The sequence below is a fragment of the Daphnia carinata genome, chromosome 5 (genome assembly GCF_022539665.2).
Source record: "Daphnia carinata strain CSIRO-1 chromosome 5, CSIRO_AGI_Dcar_HiC_V3, whole genome shotgun sequence".
Classification (NCBI taxonomy): Eukaryota; Metazoa; Arthropoda; class Branchiopoda; order Diplostraca; family Daphniidae; genus Daphnia; species Daphnia carinata.
In genome coordinates this window covers 1,462,493-1,478,995 of record NC_081335.1, presented here as the reverse complement: position 1 = coordinate 1,478,995, position 16,503 = coordinate 1,462,493, and the positions used below count along the sequence as shown (strand labels likewise).

General features: G+C 42.7%; 5 protein-coding genes across 9 annotated transcripts; 2 read left to right on the top strand and 3 right to left on the bottom strand.

Moving 5' to 3' along the window:
- The first annotated feature begins 226 nt into the window (after window positions 1-226).
- On the top strand, window positions 227-7,608 carry LOC130696818 (scaffold attachment factor B2-like). 2 transcript variants are annotated; one of them, XM_057519928.2, is made up of 13 exons: window positions 227-506; window positions 688-772; window positions 829-1,106; window positions 1,174-1,198; window positions 1,526-1,802; window positions 2,736-2,788; window positions 4,479-4,600; window positions 4,668-4,817; window positions 5,095-5,517; window positions 5,581-5,855; window positions 6,187-6,630; window positions 6,855-7,033; window positions 7,110-7,608. In XM_057519928.2, the coding sequence occupies exons 1-13, from the start codon at window positions 375-377 to the stop codon at window positions 7,514-7,516; spliced, it is 2,850 nt and encodes a 949-aa protein (XP_057375911.1). In that variant the 5' UTR covers window positions 227-374; the 3' UTR covers window positions 7,517-7,608. The 2 variants fall into 2 exon arrangements, with proteins under 2 accessions (XP_057375911.1, XP_057375910.1); XM_057519927.2 differs by lacking the exons at window positions 227-506; window positions 688-772; window positions 829-1,106; window positions 1,174-1,198; window positions 1,526-1,802 and adding an exon at window positions 1,811-2,571.
- LOC130696841 (UDP-N-acetylglucosamine transferase subunit ALG13 homolog) lies at window positions 7,590-8,297 on the bottom strand. The gene is made up of 2 exons (XM_057519965.2): window positions 8,077-8,297; window positions 7,590-8,019 (listed from the first exon to the last, which is right to left on the bottom strand). The coding sequence occupies exons 1-2, from the start codon at window positions 8,179-8,181 to the stop codon at window positions 7,612-7,614; spliced, it is 513 nt and encodes a 170-aa protein (XP_057375948.1). The 5' UTR covers window positions 8,182-8,297; the 3' UTR covers window positions 7,590-7,611.
- A 271-nt stretch (window positions 8,298-8,568) lies between these two features.
- Window positions 8,569-12,290, top strand: LOC130696817 (E3 ubiquitin-protein ligase Arkadia-like). The gene is given in 3 exon segments (XM_057519926.2): window positions 8,569-8,725; window positions 8,787-10,490; window positions 10,492-12,290. Coding segments are annotated over 2 exon segments (2,919 nt in total). The 5' UTR covers window positions 8,569-8,725; window positions 8,787-8,873; the 3' UTR covers window positions 11,794-12,290.
- Window positions 12,150-14,240, bottom strand: LOC130696832 (nuclear envelope integral membrane protein-like). 2 transcript variants are annotated; one of them, XM_057519949.2, is made up of 8 exons: window positions 14,087-14,240; window positions 13,880-14,028; window positions 13,600-13,804; window positions 13,354-13,520; window positions 12,956-13,296; window positions 12,733-12,894; window positions 12,500-12,580; window positions 12,150-12,435 (listed from the first exon to the last, which is right to left on the bottom strand). In XM_057519949.2, the coding sequence occupies exons 1-8, from the start codon at window positions 14,199-14,201 to the stop codon at window positions 12,318-12,320; spliced, it is 1,338 nt and encodes a 445-aa protein (XP_057375932.1). In that variant the 5' UTR covers window positions 14,202-14,240; the 3' UTR covers window positions 12,150-12,317. The 2 variants fall into 2 exon arrangements, with proteins under 2 accessions (XP_057375932.1, XP_057375933.1); XM_057519950.2 differs by lacking the exon at window positions 12,500-12,580.
- Window positions 14,241-14,590: 350 nt separating this feature from the next.
- Window positions 14,591-16,189, bottom strand: LOC130696836 (lysM and putative peptidoglycan-binding domain-containing protein 2-like). Of its 3 annotated transcripts, none has more exons than XM_059495341.1 (4): window positions 16,045-16,181; window positions 15,699-15,962; window positions 15,254-15,633; window positions 14,591-15,183 (listed from the first exon to the last, which is right to left on the bottom strand). In XM_059495341.1, exons 2-4 carry the CDS (start codon window positions 15,960-15,962, stop codon window positions 14,955-14,957), a joined length of 873 nt encoding a protein of 290 aa, XP_059351324.1. In that variant the 5' UTR covers window positions 16,045-16,181; the 3' UTR covers window positions 14,591-14,954. The 3 variants fall into 3 exon arrangements, with proteins under 3 accessions (XP_059351324.1, XP_059351323.1, XP_057375943.1); XM_059495340.1 differs by having other exon boundaries at window positions 15,699-15,981; window positions 16,045-16,180; XM_057519960.2 differs by having other exon boundaries at window positions 15,699-16,189.
- Between the last annotated feature and the right edge of the window lie 314 nt (window positions 16,190-16,503).

The following is a 16,503-nucleotide window of genomic DNA, read 5'->3' as shown; positions in this document are numbered from 1 at the left end:
GCCATGACAATACGGACAGCGTTGGCTCTGCGGTGCGATTCCGATTCGAGATCAAATTTTTGTATTTTTATATAATTTATTAATAAACTAATGAGATAGATAGTTCTCGAATTTTTTTAATTATAAAAATTTTTAAGTTGATTTTATTTTTGCAGCGCTGATGGTAACGAAAATCGTTCAAACTCTTCAAAGCCGTTTGGTAGATTTGTCAATGCCACATCGTCATCCGGAAGTCGCCATTGCATCGTTAACTTTAGCCGTGCTCATACTTTATCACTTGCATTAAACGTTAGACAGCGTTGGCTTGCCCATTCCAACCATTCTGTCGTGTAGTGTGACATGAAAAATTTTTGATCTGTACAGAACTTGTAATAATGGTAGCCAGTGCAGAAATAGTCAAACGTACAATTCCAGAGCTGCGCGTGGTCGACTTGAAGAATGAATTGGAAAAGAGAAACCTTGATAAAACTGGAAACAAAGCTGTTCTAGTTGAACGCCTTACCAAGGTATGTATAGTGAAAATTTTGGCTTCACGTGGTTTCAGAACGCACACCGTCAGCCGCGTCTCACAGTTTCCCTAGCATTGTTTGTCCTATTAGAGCTTTGCTAATAGTTTCCTGATCACTATTTTGTTGCATCTAAATTTAATTATATGTTGACTTAAAATGTTTTTATTCGGTATTTCAGTCAGTTCGGGAAGAAGGCCACAATCCTGATGAATACTACTTCGAAGTATCTGAACGGAAGATAGCAAAAAAAACAGGCACTGCAAGTATGTTACCACACATTATTTTCCCACTACTGTGTATAATGTCAAATTTTCTACAGGGCAAGATCATGACATTAGCGATCTAGACAGTGCTACCGATGGGGCTGATGTATCCAATGCCAATGAGTTTGATGAAGATTTGAAGGAAGATGGGGACGCTAAGAAAGGAAATCAAATTAATGATGTTAATGACTCGAACAGTTTTGAGGTGGTAGAAGCAGCTGTGTCTTCTGCTGATGAGTCCACAAAAATTGAGTTTTCGGGTAACCAAGAAAATAGTGATGCTGTTGAAGATTGCATTAACCTCAATGTGGAAGATGAAGAAAATTTTGAAGAGGTACTAAGTAATCAACAGTGTTCCTTGGCAAACCCTATATTTTTATTGTTTGCTGTTCATTTTTCAGGAGGAGAGTCATGCTAAGGAGAAGGGTAAGAGATCTATTTTGTTAACAAATTAGCTTTTATTTGGGACAGCTTTTAAATTAAGGAGTGTTTTGAATGTGTCGGTAACCGTTACGCATTTTTGTGGTTGTTGCGTTCGTTCTTCAAGTAATTGGAACCATTTAAGTCCTGGGAGAATAGTTTACGACTAGCATTTGCAGAACATTAATTTTTTGACAGCAAAGGTCGTCTTGTGAAAAAAAAAAAAAAAAAAAAAAAAAAAAATTACGGTCTTCATGGCTTCTTGGCGCGGGGAGATGCAGACGTAAACCAACGAGGCTCACTGCGTTATGCTATTCACTTCCCCTCCGGTAGACGAACCACCAAGGAGAGGATTAACTCAGCAGCAGCAACGTGAAGAGAAACAGCAGCCTAAGAGCTTATCGACCGGCGTGGGTTCGTCTGGAGATGCATCATTGGCCGGTGGAGTAGGAGATGCGATGGAAATCGTCAAAACGAGTTCGGGAGCCTTTGGTGACAGCAACGGGGACCACGAGGCTGACGAAGATGGCAAGGAAAGCAACAACAGTACTGGAGCCTCGATGGACAACGTCGCCTCGTCAACTGCATCGACCGGAGAGAAAGCCAAGAGGTTGGTGGTGCTGCCTCACCATTGTGGCTGGGAATACTTGACAAAAAAATCGAAAAGTTACCTCGTGAAAATCAACATCATATCTAATTATCAAACCCCATCACACAATCATATCTTGCATTCGTAATCTCTCAGTAAGTATCAATAGCCAGAGAATTCCATAAGGCCATGCGTGAATCGTTGATAGTTGAAGAGCTCCTATAGCAAAATCACGATCCCAATGTTTTTCGCTGTTTGGTCTATTGATCATTACATGCATCGTCTCGCGCTCATTTCCCTTCTGTGTCTTGAAGACCAAGGCACCCGTAAGTCCCATTTCCAAGCCTGGAGGCGGTATTTGGATCCAAGACAAAGCGTATGCATAGTAAATCTACGAGTTAGTCTGACGCTGTCGCTCGGAGTGAACGTACGTTGTTTGCCTACCCTCCGTACTGCAGACGTGAAAGCGCGCGGACCTGTCGTGCTCGGGTCTCCTCTCCATGATGGTGTGCCTCACTGCACTCAACGCAGAAGCTGCGAGGAACCTGCAAATTGCCGTAAAAAAGGAGCTATTTGAAGTGCGGAATGTGCCCGACTCAGATCGACCATCTTTAAATCAAGTCCTTCTGTGTAAACTTGCCGCTCGGCTGCATCGATTCCCATTATTGGGCCTACAGACGTTCGCCGCCCTTTATCGCTTATCTCGCAACGAATTAGATCTTGACAACCGTCGATCATTGAACCAATCAAAGCCTTTTGCGTTCAATAATAGTTTAAGTGGCAACCCATGGTAAGGGAGGGTGCATTGAAGATACAACCAATTTTTTCATTGTTAACCATTGCTTAATCGACCCATGTAATGGCTCTTCCCCGATGTTAATTATAATATGACTAGTGTGAAGTTGTTCTGTATGTTAAACGTCTTATTTATTCTTGTTTTTGTTTTCTCAACAGTGGCTCCGCCGGTGTTAAAGATGGTACGAAGACAGCCTCCAAAGACGACCGAGGTGAGTGCTATATACTGTTACTTGGTTATAAGTTTAGTCTTTAAGGAATTGAAACTTGCATGGAATTAGGTGAACATTAACCATACGATATTCTACAGACGTAATTATTCATCCGATAAGATCGTGTTCCTTTTAGAAACGTGCGCCGCTTTGAGCATTCCATATACTTTTCTTCTCCGTTCCAAACCTCCAACGATGCGTTTCGAACTAAATGGGTTCTGTCAGTCTGTTGTTAGGACGTAGTGTAGCGCATGTCTGTAGGAATCCGTTTCTTTTAATATGATTTTGATGTTAGATTAGTGCGTGACTTGTTTTTGTGTCTGGTATAATAACTTCCTTTCGATGACAGAGGAAGTTGTTCACTGGGAGGGATAGTAAGAAACTTGTTTTTAGTTTTTCCCTTTGAATTATTTATTTACTTAGTTGATGGTTGGTATACCTACTCACGGCTTTTGTCTGGCGAAGAGAAGTTTTAATATTAGGAAAAGGGAGGGAGAAAAACAGTTATGGGTCATTCCACTCGGCGCTCCTTACAATCTTTTCGTGTTGACTTCGGGGTTTTTCGTCCCTTTTGTTTCGGATGTAAAGAAATCATTTTTACAAAGAGACTGCTGCGTAAAGGGTGAACTAAATCACGGCAGATGTTTGCGCATACTAGTGGAAAAATTTCTTCCCGTTGTAGCCTCGAAACTACTTTATTTTGTATTGTTGTACATCAACAGATTTTTACGTAGTGCGCCTGAAGTGGAATGTCTTCGCGTTCGTGGTTGACTACTTGTCATTGTGTCACGACTTTTACGTTGCTAATTTCATTCCGCACTAATCTTGCGTACCGCAATTTGCCGTAATGCGTTCCAGGTTCCGAATTACTTTTTTCCATCACGCGAACTTGCGGGGTCTCTTCGTTTTTTTCTATATTGTCCGCAACACAGTAATAAATTCGGTTTCCTGTTGAATGTAATTGAATGTCGCTAGGTAGTGCGTGTTTTATTTTCGTATTCTTTTATGGCGAAAGTGGAACGTGTCTTTGTTCTAGTCTTTGGCAAACGTGTCTTTCTACATGCGGGGATGAGTCGTTAACAGGATAGAAAGTTCTTTCCATGTATAGAATGTGTTTCTATAGCGTAGTGTTACCTTTCCCTTTTAAGGTTTTGCTTGGTTCCTAGGCTGCATTTGATGGCGAAAATAACTTGGAAATTTTGAGCATAATATCCATTCTTCGATCTTGCATTGAGCGCTGTGGAATTTCTTAGGACAACTAACCGATTTTGTAACTTAACCACGCAGTAGTGGTGTTAAGGGTTTCTTCTATTTTATAGCCTGTGGCATTTTTCTTTTTTGTTCTTTTCCCGTCGACTGTGCCATATTTGTTTATTTATCACCGGGGCTTTTTTTGTGTATGGACGTGTCTCTGGTGAGACAGGTGAGTGGGTTGTGCCATAACCCGAACGCCGTGTCCTACTTGTTGCCGCGTTTCCTGTGTAACGCACTTGGTGCTAAAGGGCGATCGGGGAAGTTAAAAGAAAAATTACACAATGCCTTGACGTGTCGCGAGGATAAGAATGCTACGTCATTAATTCCTAGACTTAAAAAAATCGCCATCTCATGACAGATATTCATAGTTTTAAAAATTTTCCTACGTTAGTTCTCGTTTAAAGATTTTTTTATTTAAATTGTTTTAATTTTATAGACAAGAAGAAAGGCGTAGGAAGTTCGAGCAATGGTGGTGGCAGTCGCAATTTGTGGGTGAGCGGGTTGTCTACATCGACGCGTGCAACAGATTTGAAACATCATTTCTCAAAATTCGGCAAGGTACGTTGCTGTTGTACGGTGGTTGTGGAAAACGCTTTATTCATGTCGGGTTCTTTGTGTTTTTCAGGTCATTGGAGCGAAAATAGTCACCTATGCCCGGACACCAGGTGTACGTTGCTTTGGCTACATTACTATGGCCACAAGTGAAGACGCTTCAAAGTGTATACAGTACCTCCATCGCACTGAAGTTCACGGGCGGATGATTTCAGTAGAGCGGGTGAGATTTGCATTTCAGGTTTTTGTTAGTAGTTTAATGGGAAACATTATTCAACTCAACTGCATAGTGGACTGAAAGTTAACAATCGTTCAAACCATTGTCGTGCGTTGCTGTCGCTATGCTAAATCAATATTTTCTCCCTTGCCAAAGGATGAAGTTAGATAACTAAACTTGCTTACCTTAGGATAGGAGAAAAACAACTCGTTAGTTTTTAAATTTATGTTTATTTTCTAAATTTTATTCTGTCCCTAATATTTGTAATTCATTTTAATATCAGACAACAGGAGAGAGCGGACCTCGTAAGGCTGATGTCAAATTGTCTGAACCAAAGAATGCAGTTCCATCTGCAGCCGAGGGTGAAACATCTGAAAAAAAGAGCGTTGACAAAGTTGATGACCTCGAAGGTGATTCTTCGCCAATCTCGAAGAAACCAACAGAAACGACACAGGACGTTGTATCGGGTGATGCAACCGGAGATGCGTCCGTCGCCGGAAATGTGAAAGAAAAGGAAGAAGAGAAAGCAACGTCACAAGGAACGGACAAAGATGGTAAAACCGCGATCGCCTCGGCTCAACAACAACGCGAAAACCGTGAACGAGTCAACCGCGAACGGATGGAACGTGAAAGGAAAGATCGGCCTCGACGACCTCTGTCACCTCATAGACCGCGCCAGCAAGTTTTGACCTTCCAGCACATTCGGGTATTTGCAGTTATGACATGCTCTCGATGACATTTAAAAAATGACGGCGTATTGTGAAAAAAGGAGGAACGGGAGAAGCAGCGACTAAGAGAACGTGAGCGGCTAGAGAGAGAATCGGAGCGTCGTCGGCGAGAAGAAATGGCGCGCATTCGGGAATTTGACCGCAAACAACGTGAAGAAGCTATGAGACTAGAAAAGGAGCGTGAACGGTTACGCATCGAAAGGGAGAGATTGGAACGCGAGAAAGCAGAAATACTACGCCTTGAACGGGAACAGCAACGGTTGGAAAGGGAAAAGATTGAAGCGGAACGAGAAGAGCTGAAACGCAGACAAGCTAGGTATATGATCCGTGCCATAAACAAGTCGACTTGTCCGCGTGTAGATAAGATTTCGGGGGCCATACATTTCCGCAGCACTGGCGGCTTCTTCGAAATTTGGAGAGGATAATGAATCCCCCGTTCTGCATCGTGAATTCAACGTTTGTTTCGATGTCTCGTGGTCGAGTTCAATCAATCACGTTTTGCTACATAACAAGGAATTGTCTTCCTTGCCAAAGGATGAAGTTTGATAAATAAACTTGCTTACCTTAGGATAGGAGACGAACAAATTTACTGTTGCTTCGTTGGTGTCGTCGCGTTTCTACAGATATTGACTTTCTGGTTCTGTTAGGTCTCTTGCCAAGATTGAAGAAGTTAGACGCGCAACCAAAAGGACTGCTCCTAATGATCGTGACGGATACTTTGTCGATCGTAAACGCCTTTCCGTGGAGGGATCAATGCGGTTTGATCCATCATCGCGATTCAGTGATTCTAAATCAAGTACTGCTGGAGGCAGTGGGCATTTTGGATCAGGTTCGACATCGCTGAGTTCTGATTATCGTGGCTCTAAGGTGTCTGAACCGGTTCGTGGCGGTTATGATAACCATGCGCGACGTTTCGATCGCCCGCCACCATCATCTGCCTCTACTACAGTTGGATCGTCTGTGATCACCCGACGCGTCGTTCAAGAGATACCTACCCTTCGAAGAGATAATCGACCTGCGCCACCATCACCACCACCGACTCGAGAGAGATTAGACGACCGTCGAGTAGTTGATAGGGGTCGTGACGATAGGTAAATGGAACTTGTTTATTTTCTTAATTTAATGCAGCTGCACTCAGTGCTGCCTTACCTAAATGGAGGCAGTGCCATTTAACAGCTTCGCTAGATTTAAATCGATTATATTCCTTGCCTGTAATCTTATTTGTACAGGAAAGTCATTCAAATCGTGACAAGTTTGTCTATTTGTTCTTTTTTATTTTCTTGCTTTGACTTTACATTCTTTTTCCTTACATTAGGTATGATCGTGGAAACCGAGGCCGCGATAGTTTTTCAGACCGTGACAGGGAACGCGAAAGAGAACGGCCACGTGAACGAGGAGTGGGAAGGGGTAGCGTGGCTGAACCCATCCGCAACAACCGCATGCCTGAGCGAGATCACCGTGATCGATATGCTAGTGACTCGCGAACTGGGAAAGGTAAAGACTAGCAGGATGGTTGCTGTGGTTGTGGTCGAATGTTAATTATATCTTGTTGTTTTTTCCATTCTGGTAGATCACCGTTACAACGAGCGAGGATCCGAGCCCTGGCAACGAGGTCCATCTGGTGCGAATGCACCTGCCTCAAGCAGTGGGGCTGGTAGCTCGAAAGCGGCCTACGGCTCGAATGCAAGTGGCAGTAATATGCTCGGAAATGGAGTTGGGTCGTCTTCTAGTACTAACGGGTGGTCTGGGAACGGAAGTGTTCAACAAGATCGCTGGAACACATCGTCTTCGCTCTTGCCTGTCGGAAGATCTTTGGGTGCGCCATTGTCAGGGACCTTCAATGGCAACTGGACGGGATCAGCACCACCTCTTAGCAGTGTGTACAATCCAGCAACAGCGATTGGTGGTCTGAACAATCCAATTGTCGGGCAGTCCGGATCCGTTAACTATTCGGCAGACCGTTATTCGCGACACTAATTTTTTCCATCCTATCTAACCTGATTTGTTTGTTTTTTTCTCTCGACTAGACGTTTACAATGTATCAAGAAAATACACTAAATTGGACTTTATTTTCAAAATCCCATCAGTTTTTCAATGTAATTGGATAATGCCATTTGGTTGTTAATGTGTAGGATTTTAAGGCATGAGGTATCAAAATCAGAAAGAGTAGTTTTCAAGGTTTCTGGGTAACACATAACAACATGTCTTTCAGATTGCAGTTTTTCAGCTAGTTCGAGCTGATGGTTACCCATAAGCTTTTGATTGACCACAACAATTAATGGCTTGTGTGCATTAAGTACTTCAAGGCAACTACCAGCACCAGCATGTGAGATTACTAGAGAGGAATCTTCTATATCAGAAGAAATATTTTCTTTCAAATGGTACAAAGTTATTTGGATTCTTCGTGAAGTTGGAATTTGAGGTTCAAGACCTCGTCCTATTTGAATGATGAGATGTGTGTAGCCTTTGGACTCCATAACCTAGGGCTTAAGTTAAGTACTCAATAATTATGAATTTTATGTTAGTGTATTACGTACCTCTAACATGTCAGGATGCAAAACCTCGGTCACCAATTCATCAAATTGGGTGGTTCCGACGGTAACAAATATGTTCTTTTTTCCCTGACTTTCAAGCATGTTCATCTCTTATTACTGCAAACAGGTTGTTATCATATACTTGAGTTAAACGTACGATATGCTCAAGGAATTTGTACGTGATTTTGGATTTTGTGTTGTTTCGGAACGCATTACTGAAGAAGCTGTCACGTATAGAAAAGAGCAGACGACGAATTTTACTATTTAGCTGTCGGCCTGTCGCTCTGTCGGTAACTTGGTATCCATAGTTTTGTTTAATAGTAAAAAAATATAAATCTTGCAAAAACTTGTGGTTTCGACATCGCATTGATTATGCAAACTAAGGATGTAAAGTATTGACATAGTTAAGTAGGAAAATAAGCTGAGATACGTTATTATTGCAAACACAATAAGTAAACAAAATTTGTTTATTGCTGAGAATTGGCAGCACCGTTTGTCTTGTTTACTGGCGAAGAGAGGACAATCGTAGTTGTCTCATCAGCTGTCCATAACTGGAAAGAAAGGACTTTTGTACTGGATTAGCGTGCCTCTTTGCACTTTACTCAGTTTTCGCAGGGGGACTACCAATAACCTAGTGTTTACTCTATTAAGTGTAGGTCAAACTAATCTCAAATTCGACGATAAAAGCCTAAATTTTAAACGTTCTTTACCAGGTGGTGTAAGGAAGAAAAATTCTTCATTTTTTTCCCCTTGGGAGCATCTCGCCTAGATCCGTCTCTAACGAGTGGGTCGTTTCAATAATGGGTGACGAGCAAGCTGGTCCTTCCAGAAGTAACACAAAGGACACAGAAAGATCAAACAGCTCAGGATCAAGTGGGAGTAAGTCGGCAACAGATAATGTTACCAAACAAGCTGCATCACTGTCAACTGAGGAAGCAAATAGTCACCTTGTATATGGCAATGTGAGATCTAATTCACCTACCACACTGACTAGAAACTGCCCTGCTGTAGATAGAGAATGTCCGTCTGGCCATTTTGAGAATGATGATTTAGAGATGCCAGAATTAGAGACTCCTAGTCCTGTTCTGGTGCCTTCTCGATTTCTTTCACCCCCAGTGGCCTTGCATTATGATGAATCATTGCCATTGACTCTACAAATGCCAGCAAGTATCAATGTCAGTGTTAACTTGCAACCTTCAACATACAATCTATCTGGTCCCACAGATCAAACTGTGTTCCTTGATGACAGTATGGAAAGTGGGGAGAGAGAAATTACCATAACAAGGAATCCTTACTTTGATCCTTCTCTCTCACCTGGACCGGCTGATGATTTTCTCTCTCTGGCATCCTTCAGTAGCCATGTTGATGGATTTCATTTTGGTATGGAAGAAGCAACCGCCCCTCCCCTCTGGGTCAACAATAATCACGTTGAATCTTTTTCTCCAGCGACGACAACAACAGCTACGAGCGATGTTCGCCGCAAAAGACCTAATTCAACCCAACAAGATTCAAATGTGAACGCATCAAAGACCAAAAAGCAGGCTGAAAATACTGGCGGAGAACCCGTTCCCGGTCCATCGGGTTTCGGAGTCGGAAGACTTACCGCTGGTGGTGATGGCCCAGTGGCTGATGATTTACAATTAGAATGTCTTACTGACGGCTCTTCGTCTGCCACCGAATCTGATGGCGACGATGATGATAGTTGCATCGAAGTGGTTAGTGTGCGACCAGGAATTTCACGACAACCCGAAGTAGTTGATCTTACCATTTCCGAAGATGAAACCTCAACCCCCAATCCCTCAACATCGTTCGGCTTCTCCCGATCGGGGAGACAACCAAAATCGTCGGTATCTTCAAAGACAAAAGCTGTGCCTAAAGCTGAACCTCCATCGGCACCTTTACCAGTAGTCACTGGAGAAAATAATCACCAACAGGAATCTGAAGTAAGGCATGCCTCACCGGCGATTGTGACAGTTTCACCATCGTCACCCGTAGGTAGTCGTCCTGGAACTTGGTGTGGATGTCCAGGGCAATTCTACGTGGACGGTGGGCGACCACCCCTAGGTGTGGCTTGGCCAACTAATGCCAACCAACATCGGGCCCATTACATTCCCAATCAATCCCTTCGACCCTCGCCGTTGGCTCATCATGCCACGGCCTTCTCCTACACACCTCCTCCACCGGCTTATCATCATCCTCCACCGCCGCCCGTCTTGACTCTACGTCTACCGTCAACAGTTCAGACGCACGGTGGAGCTCGTTCGCCCGTCTGGTGGAGTTATCCCAGTATGGCAGTCGAAACGATAGCAACATCTTCCCCCCAGCAAGTTATAGCCGAGACATCTTCTAATCCGGCCGCGGTACATCCACCACAACCCAGTCAGCTGGCCGAAGCCCCCGCCCCACCATCACCAATATTTCGTTCCTCAGACAACTGCTGGATATGGTTTCTACCATGCAGCACCCGCTTCTGGAGCTTCTCGACCTGTTGATGGACGCTGCACTATGCCGCCGGCCATCGCCCGGAGCTTTATGCGTATCCATCCGATCCATCAGAGGATTTGGCATTCGCAGCAGCGTTCGCAAGAAGCTCAACGACGCCATATGGACATGGCTCAACGTGTCTCAGCTGGAGAGCCTGTCGATGTCAGTGGATCGTCCTCGATTGCAAACCCTCCGAGGATGAGTCAAGGCACCCAAAACCAACAACAATCATCTGGTTTCTCTGGCCCTCCGCCCGCTTATCACCCAGTTACAGTTGATCGTGGCAACAGTCCATCACCACAGTTTAGGACTGTTCACGCTCCGGACTTGAGTGGCCATCTGATGCCGGCCGTCCAGGCGGAAATTGTTGTCGAAAGTACTCCCGTCAATTTGGATCCTCGCCATCACCATCACCATTTGCCTCCTCCACCTGCCTATGCGTTTGCTCCGTCTTACCACCACCACATTGCCCACTTTAGTCTGCCCGGCAATTTGCATATCAGTATAGGTCCGGGCCCAGCGATCCCGCCGACAGTTCCAGTACCGCCGCCCCCACGTACCATACCGATGGAACGCGTCCCACCACCGGCAATGCCTGGTGTTCAAGGTGCTGCAGCTGTGGAAATTCAGCCAGCTCACCCACAAGAACCGCCATATCACCGTGGCTATCCACTGTACATTCACAGCCAGCAACATGGACCTCACCACCTTCACCACCATCCTCCCCCTCCGCTGATCCCATTAGGCAACAACCCATTTTTGGCGGGGCCACCAAATCATTATCCATTCCTACGTCCTTCTACGCGTCTAGAAGAGTACATGCGATTGGTGGAACAGCGTCGAATGGCCCAACTATCACGTGGGGCGTCGCAAACGTGCATCGAACGGAATACGCTGTCTCATTCTTACAAACGTCTGCTGCGTAGCAACAGCAGCGTCGATGGCGACGGCCAGGAAGATAACACGGAAAAGTGCACCATTTGCCTGTGCGAATTCGAGGAAGGCGAAGATGTTCGAAGATTGCCTTGCATGCATTTGTTTCACGTCTCGTGTGTTGACCAATGGCTTACTACTGTCAAATTCTGTCCACTTTGCCGCGTCGATATCGAAGCCCAAGTCGAATCAAAAGAGCAAGGGGATTCTCGCAGCTGGAGCTCGTCTTCGACCGCAGAAGGGGCTGCCCTCCGCATACCTCCAGATGCAACCGAGATGCAGGCCGGAGCTCCAGCCAGCTAAAACAGGACTTTTGCACATAGGTTATTCTTCTTTTTTTTTTCATTGCTAGTTTCTTTCACAATATTATCATACCAGTTCTGTTTGTTTTGGCATCCTTCAGTGTATTCTTGTAGTGGTGTTTATATTAATTGTGTTTTCGTAAAGTTAGCGTGATCAACGAGTCAGGAGAAATTGTTTATGATCAGTTAAAAACTAGCGTTGGCTGGCTTGGGTATGCACATCCATTGCCAGTGAAATAATTCTATTCTACCTCAATTTAATGTAGTAGAAGAATTCAAGGAATGAGTCGCAAGTTAAATTAACAATCAGCATCAGCGCCTTTCTTCAACCTAATTTAACTGTCAGTTTAACCAAAATGGAGTTAATTATTTTTATTATAATTTTCATGTATTGAAATCCATTGCTTCAGAATCAACTCTGCTTTCAAATTTCAACTCTCACTTTCCGACCTCCTCACCCTCCCCAGATAAGGAGTGAATAAAAATGTGTTTCCTGCATTTAATTCTTTCTTCTACAGAACTACTTCATTCTTCATCTGATTCGTCATCCGTCCAGGTTTCGGTCTCTCGATATGCCGTTGTCTCGTAGTTAAGGACTTCACGGTCTGACAGGTGCGACTTGCCTTCGACGAACTCCGCAAATCTGTTGTTGAAAAACAAAAAGATGTAACAAAATTCCATTACACGATTATCCAAAGGCTGCGTACCGGGATAATCGTCTATTTTGATTATTTTTAGGTGGAGTCGAGACGAATTCAACACAACGAGGACTAGGTTTAGCTCGCACCCTATCGACAAAACCCATGCAACAATAAGACAAACATCGCAAACCAGAACTAGGGCGACAATGCGTCAACGAAGTAATAGGATCGTTTTACAATTAGAAAAAAAGCAAACATATTCGACAGTGCACGTTTTTCTACTCTAAAAAACTTTTTACCTGAGCGGATCCTTAAGTCGAGTTATGGTTTTCCATGCATTGCAATTGGGACTTTTGCTAAATTCTCGTAGTTCTTTCAGCCCGCGATCCGTTTCAATTCGAGCTTGTTCGACGTATTCATCTTCTGTTAAAATGCGCATTTTAGGAGGGAACCTTTGATACCTGTCAGAAACAAAATCCCATTATTATTTTAATTTTTGGGGGTGTGTTTAGTAGCTATTACCATAGAGTTCGGCACCGAGCCCACCACGACCCAGGAAAGTTATGAGAAACAACGGTGACTAATATTATCGCCATTGCACCTTCTTTATGTTCACTGCTTTCAAAAACTAAACATAACCCACATAATTGAATACCCCACTGAAGTAAGTGGATTGTTCTCGTATTAGTGACTGGACCGAATCGGTAACAAAATGCAAAACTAATCGCTGAGCTGGCAGCTAAATATGCAATCACATAGTAGTGATATTCTCGTAGCACGGAGTACAAGTTTTCCCACAAACTTCTAAGTAGATAAAATACTATAGAACTTCCACCAATTAGGACAGCATAGGCACCAGATTTCTACCAAAACCAAATAGTGATGAATTCAATGGATTTCATTATTTGAAGGCTACTTACCTTGGGAATAAGTCGGCTAGTAAGATAAACAATGATGAGTATAGAACCGAGCACTCCAACAAGTGTGCCAGTTGTGTAGTGAAAGACAACCTTCTTGCATAGACTTGGGGCAACTATGAAAATTAGTATTCCAATAGCAAACATGACCAAACGGTTGAAGTTGATTTCTAAATATAAAAGAATTTGTTTAAGTAAATTTGAATAAATTCCCAATGCAGAGCATCAAATATCATAATAGTTACTTACGTCGCAGATCTAATCTTAAGCTGTATGGTAATTGAGAAAAAACTCCTATGCATGACATGTTGAAAGGAGATACCGAGATGGATTTTTCCTTCCAAGGCAGAAAAGGGAACCATGACTGTTGAAGTGATTGGTGAAGATGGACTACATGGCTTGCATTCTCTCCTTTATATATATAAAAATCTTCATCTTCTATGGTCAAATACACCTGTTACACACCAAAAGGTTTATAATAGTATGCATTAATTTTGATGGAATTTCATACTGCCGTATTTGAACTAACCGTTACAGTTCTCCAAAGCCCAAACACCGTTTTGGGATCACCTGTCCAACAGAATATAGTCAACAATGATTCCGAGCGATTGTTGGACACTTGGTAAACATTGGCCGGCTTGATATTATACTGGTGTGGTGCATTTCCAGCTTGAACAGCTGCCATACAACAATACGATTTTATCGGTAACAAAAAAGGAAACTAAATTCAGCCTACCTCTTATGGCACAAAACACATTGTTGGAAAATAAAAGTGGTATGAGAATACAAGACAGAACTGTTTTTCCTATATAGGACTGAAGGACAGCGTTTGATTTCGTGTTGGGCGCCATATTGAGAAGGCAAAATGACCACACCGTTGCCTTGTTATGAATGCTAACAAATATTTTGTGATCGTTCACCACGAATTCACGATCATGAAATTCAATTGCAAAACAATTGTTCAACACACTGAATAGCCAAAAGCTCAACTGAAATTTAACTTTGATTATTCTTTTGCTATTAGATATTAATAAAGGGAAATAATTTTTCCGATCCAATTCATTCATTTTCAACTGACATTGGGTTTGTAAAATTGAAACCCATCTTTACGTTTAAGCTTCTAAATTGAAAAAAATGAATTATTACGATAGCAGAAAATTACTCGTTGAAGAAAAAAATCCAAGAAATTCCATATTCCATACATCCAATAATAGCAAAGTTGCCGCACAGTTACGAAATATTTAATCATGGATGTGAGTTTATATTAACCAATTCCTTGACTAGCACAGTGTTTAGAAAAAAATACGGTAAAATAAAAATGGTTACAACACCTATTAAGCAGGAAGTTAAGATTAGGGGAAAAAAAATGTTTGAAGTGTGTGGATTTCCTGTAGTTGCACATGTGTCTGAGACGAGCAGAAGGGACAAGGAGAGATGGCGCCGAATCTTCAAGAGAAATTTCTTGGTTACAGTTAAACAAGAAATGAAATCGTTTAAGGAGCATGATTAAACTCTAACGAAGTATCACAATCATGATAAATAGAATGTACAACGGTTCGCGTTCGCTCTACGCCGCTCGGCTGACAAACAAGACAACGAATAGATTACAACTCAAAGATTTCATCTTGAGATCTATCCCTGTGATGGAACATTGACTTTGTCTTCCTGCCTCTTGCTCCACCTACAACTTCTGTGACAGGCACATGATCAGAAGAAGTTGCAGCATTGAACTCTCCTCCAAGTTCTGCCAAGCTCATCCTTAACCTTGTCGAAGCTTGTTGCGATCTTGGCCATGAACTGTTGTTCACATCTGGATGGCTCTTCAACACATCACTTTCAAATGAAATGAAATTATAATTGATCAGGTAATATAAATTGTCCATGTTTTTGTATTCAAAAATACCTGGTTTTTTGTAGCTTCTGTGCTTTTGATTTGGCTTCCTTAATTTGACTATCTATATCTCCAAGGTAATCATGAATACTTTTATCATAGTCAATACTGGTGCTGCTGGAGCTGCTAGCAGAACTGGTCCTTGCAAGGTCTGTTTTCATCTGGAGGTTGATGGAGCTAAGGCTTACTTCAGGGAAAACTGGAGGAATTTCAGTGCATGAGGCATCCAAGGTAGGAAATACAGTTCCATTTGTTTCATTTTCTATCATTAGTGTGGCAAAGGCATTCATGCCAGCAGAAATGTCTTCCATTGGGCATGGAACAAGTAAGGTTTCCCGTAGAAAGAGGGTATCACTGGTCCACATTTTGTTGATACGTTTTATATATTCCATCTGGAGGAAAAAAGTTTTTTTTTTATAATTATGGGGAAAATCAGTTACGTAGGAGCTTCATGTACCGTTGTCTGATATCGAAGGGCAATTCCAGCTAATGTGTCCCCTGCTTGAACTTTGTGTTCCATGTGACAACTTGGATGAAATCTTGAGGGTGAAGAAGAGTCATTCATGCTGCTTCCGCTCGTAGTGCTTCCGTACTTCCTGTGCGACTTGGCAGATCGGACGAAACTTGTTCGTTCGTCACTAGCCTCGTCACTGCTATCAAGCAAAGCAACTGACGATGCCACTGACGAAGGTGATAAGGACACAAAGTTGAAGGGATCCATCTATCATTAGGGCCGGCCCCTTTGCACCGGTCATGTGATTTTTTAAGATGTAGGCCACCTCCACTCAACAACTTCGGTATACCTGCTTCGGGATAAAGTAAATTTGCGCCAGTCGTTAACTTTCTCTTATTACAATTTTGACAAGCCCTTTCAACACAACTAAGAAACACGGACGTTGTTTTTCTCCTATTCGAAGACAGTGTTGCCAGTTAGCCTTTACAAAACTGATAGATTTCTGGGTTGCAAATATTTTCCAGTTGTTCTTGGCTCGCTCCCTTTCTCAACTTCAAATTGTCTATTATCACCTGGAACGCCTAAACTTTACCAATCGAGCATTATAGAACTTATACTTGTCACCCATTTGTGGTAAATCAAAATTTTTATGAGAGAAGTCACAGTTCCACTTCCCAAGAGGCTTTCACGGGATGTTGCCGGAAATTAGGGTTTGGCAGCGTCACGCGCGAGCTTAAGCAGAAAGAATTTTGATTTTCCACTGCTTAGCCATTGACCATAAAGTTTTGAAATTAAAGATAACGTTGAT

Excerpts from the sequence above, each read along its gene's own strand:
- LOC130696841 (XM_057519965.2), bottom strand. The coding sequence starts at position 8,181 with ATGAACATGCTTGAAAGTCAGGGAAAAAAGAACATATTTGTTACCGTC. Across the intron at positions 8,020-8,076 it reads TGCATCCTGACATGTTAGAG|GTTATGGAGTCCAAAGGCTA; the intron begins GTACGTAATACA and ends CTTAAGCCCTAG.
- LOC130696818 (XM_057519928.2), top strand. The coding sequence starts at position 375 with ATGGTAGCCAGTGCAGAAATAGTCAAACGTACAATTCCAGAGCTGCGC. Across the intron at positions 507-687 it reads TAGTTGAACGCCTTACCAAG|TCAGTTCGGGAAGAAGGCCA; the intron begins GTATGTATAGTG and ends TCGGTATTTCAG. Across the intron at positions 4,601-4,667 it reads ATTTCTCAAAATTCGGCAAG|GTCATTGGAGCGAAAATAGT; the intron begins GTACGTTGCTGT and ends TGTGTTTTTCAG.
- LOC130696832 (XM_057519949.2), bottom strand. The coding sequence starts at position 14,201 with ATGGCGCCCAACACGAAATCAAACGCTGTCCTTCAGTCCTATATAGGA. Across the intron at positions 14,029-14,086 it reads TGTGTTTTGTGCCATAAGAG|CTGTTCAAGCTGGAAATGCA; the intron begins GTAGGCTGAATT and ends GTTGTATGGCAG. Across the intron at positions 12,581-12,732 it reads CGACTTAAGGATCCGCTCAG|GGTGCGAGCTAAACCTAGTC; the intron begins GTAAAAAGTTTT and ends TTTTGTCGATAG.
- LOC130696836 (XM_057519960.2), bottom strand. The coding sequence starts at position 15,962 with ATGGATCCCTTCAACTTTGTGTCCTTATCACCTTCGTCAGTGGCATCG. Across the intron at positions 15,634-15,698 it reads CCCTTCGATATCAGACAACG|ATGGAATATATAAAACGTAT; the intron begins GTACATGAAGCT and ends TTTTTCCTCCAG. Across the intron at positions 15,184-15,253 it reads CAGAAGCTACAAAAAACCAG|TGATGTGTTGAAGAGCCATC; the intron begins GTATTTTTGAAT and ends TTCATTTGAAAG.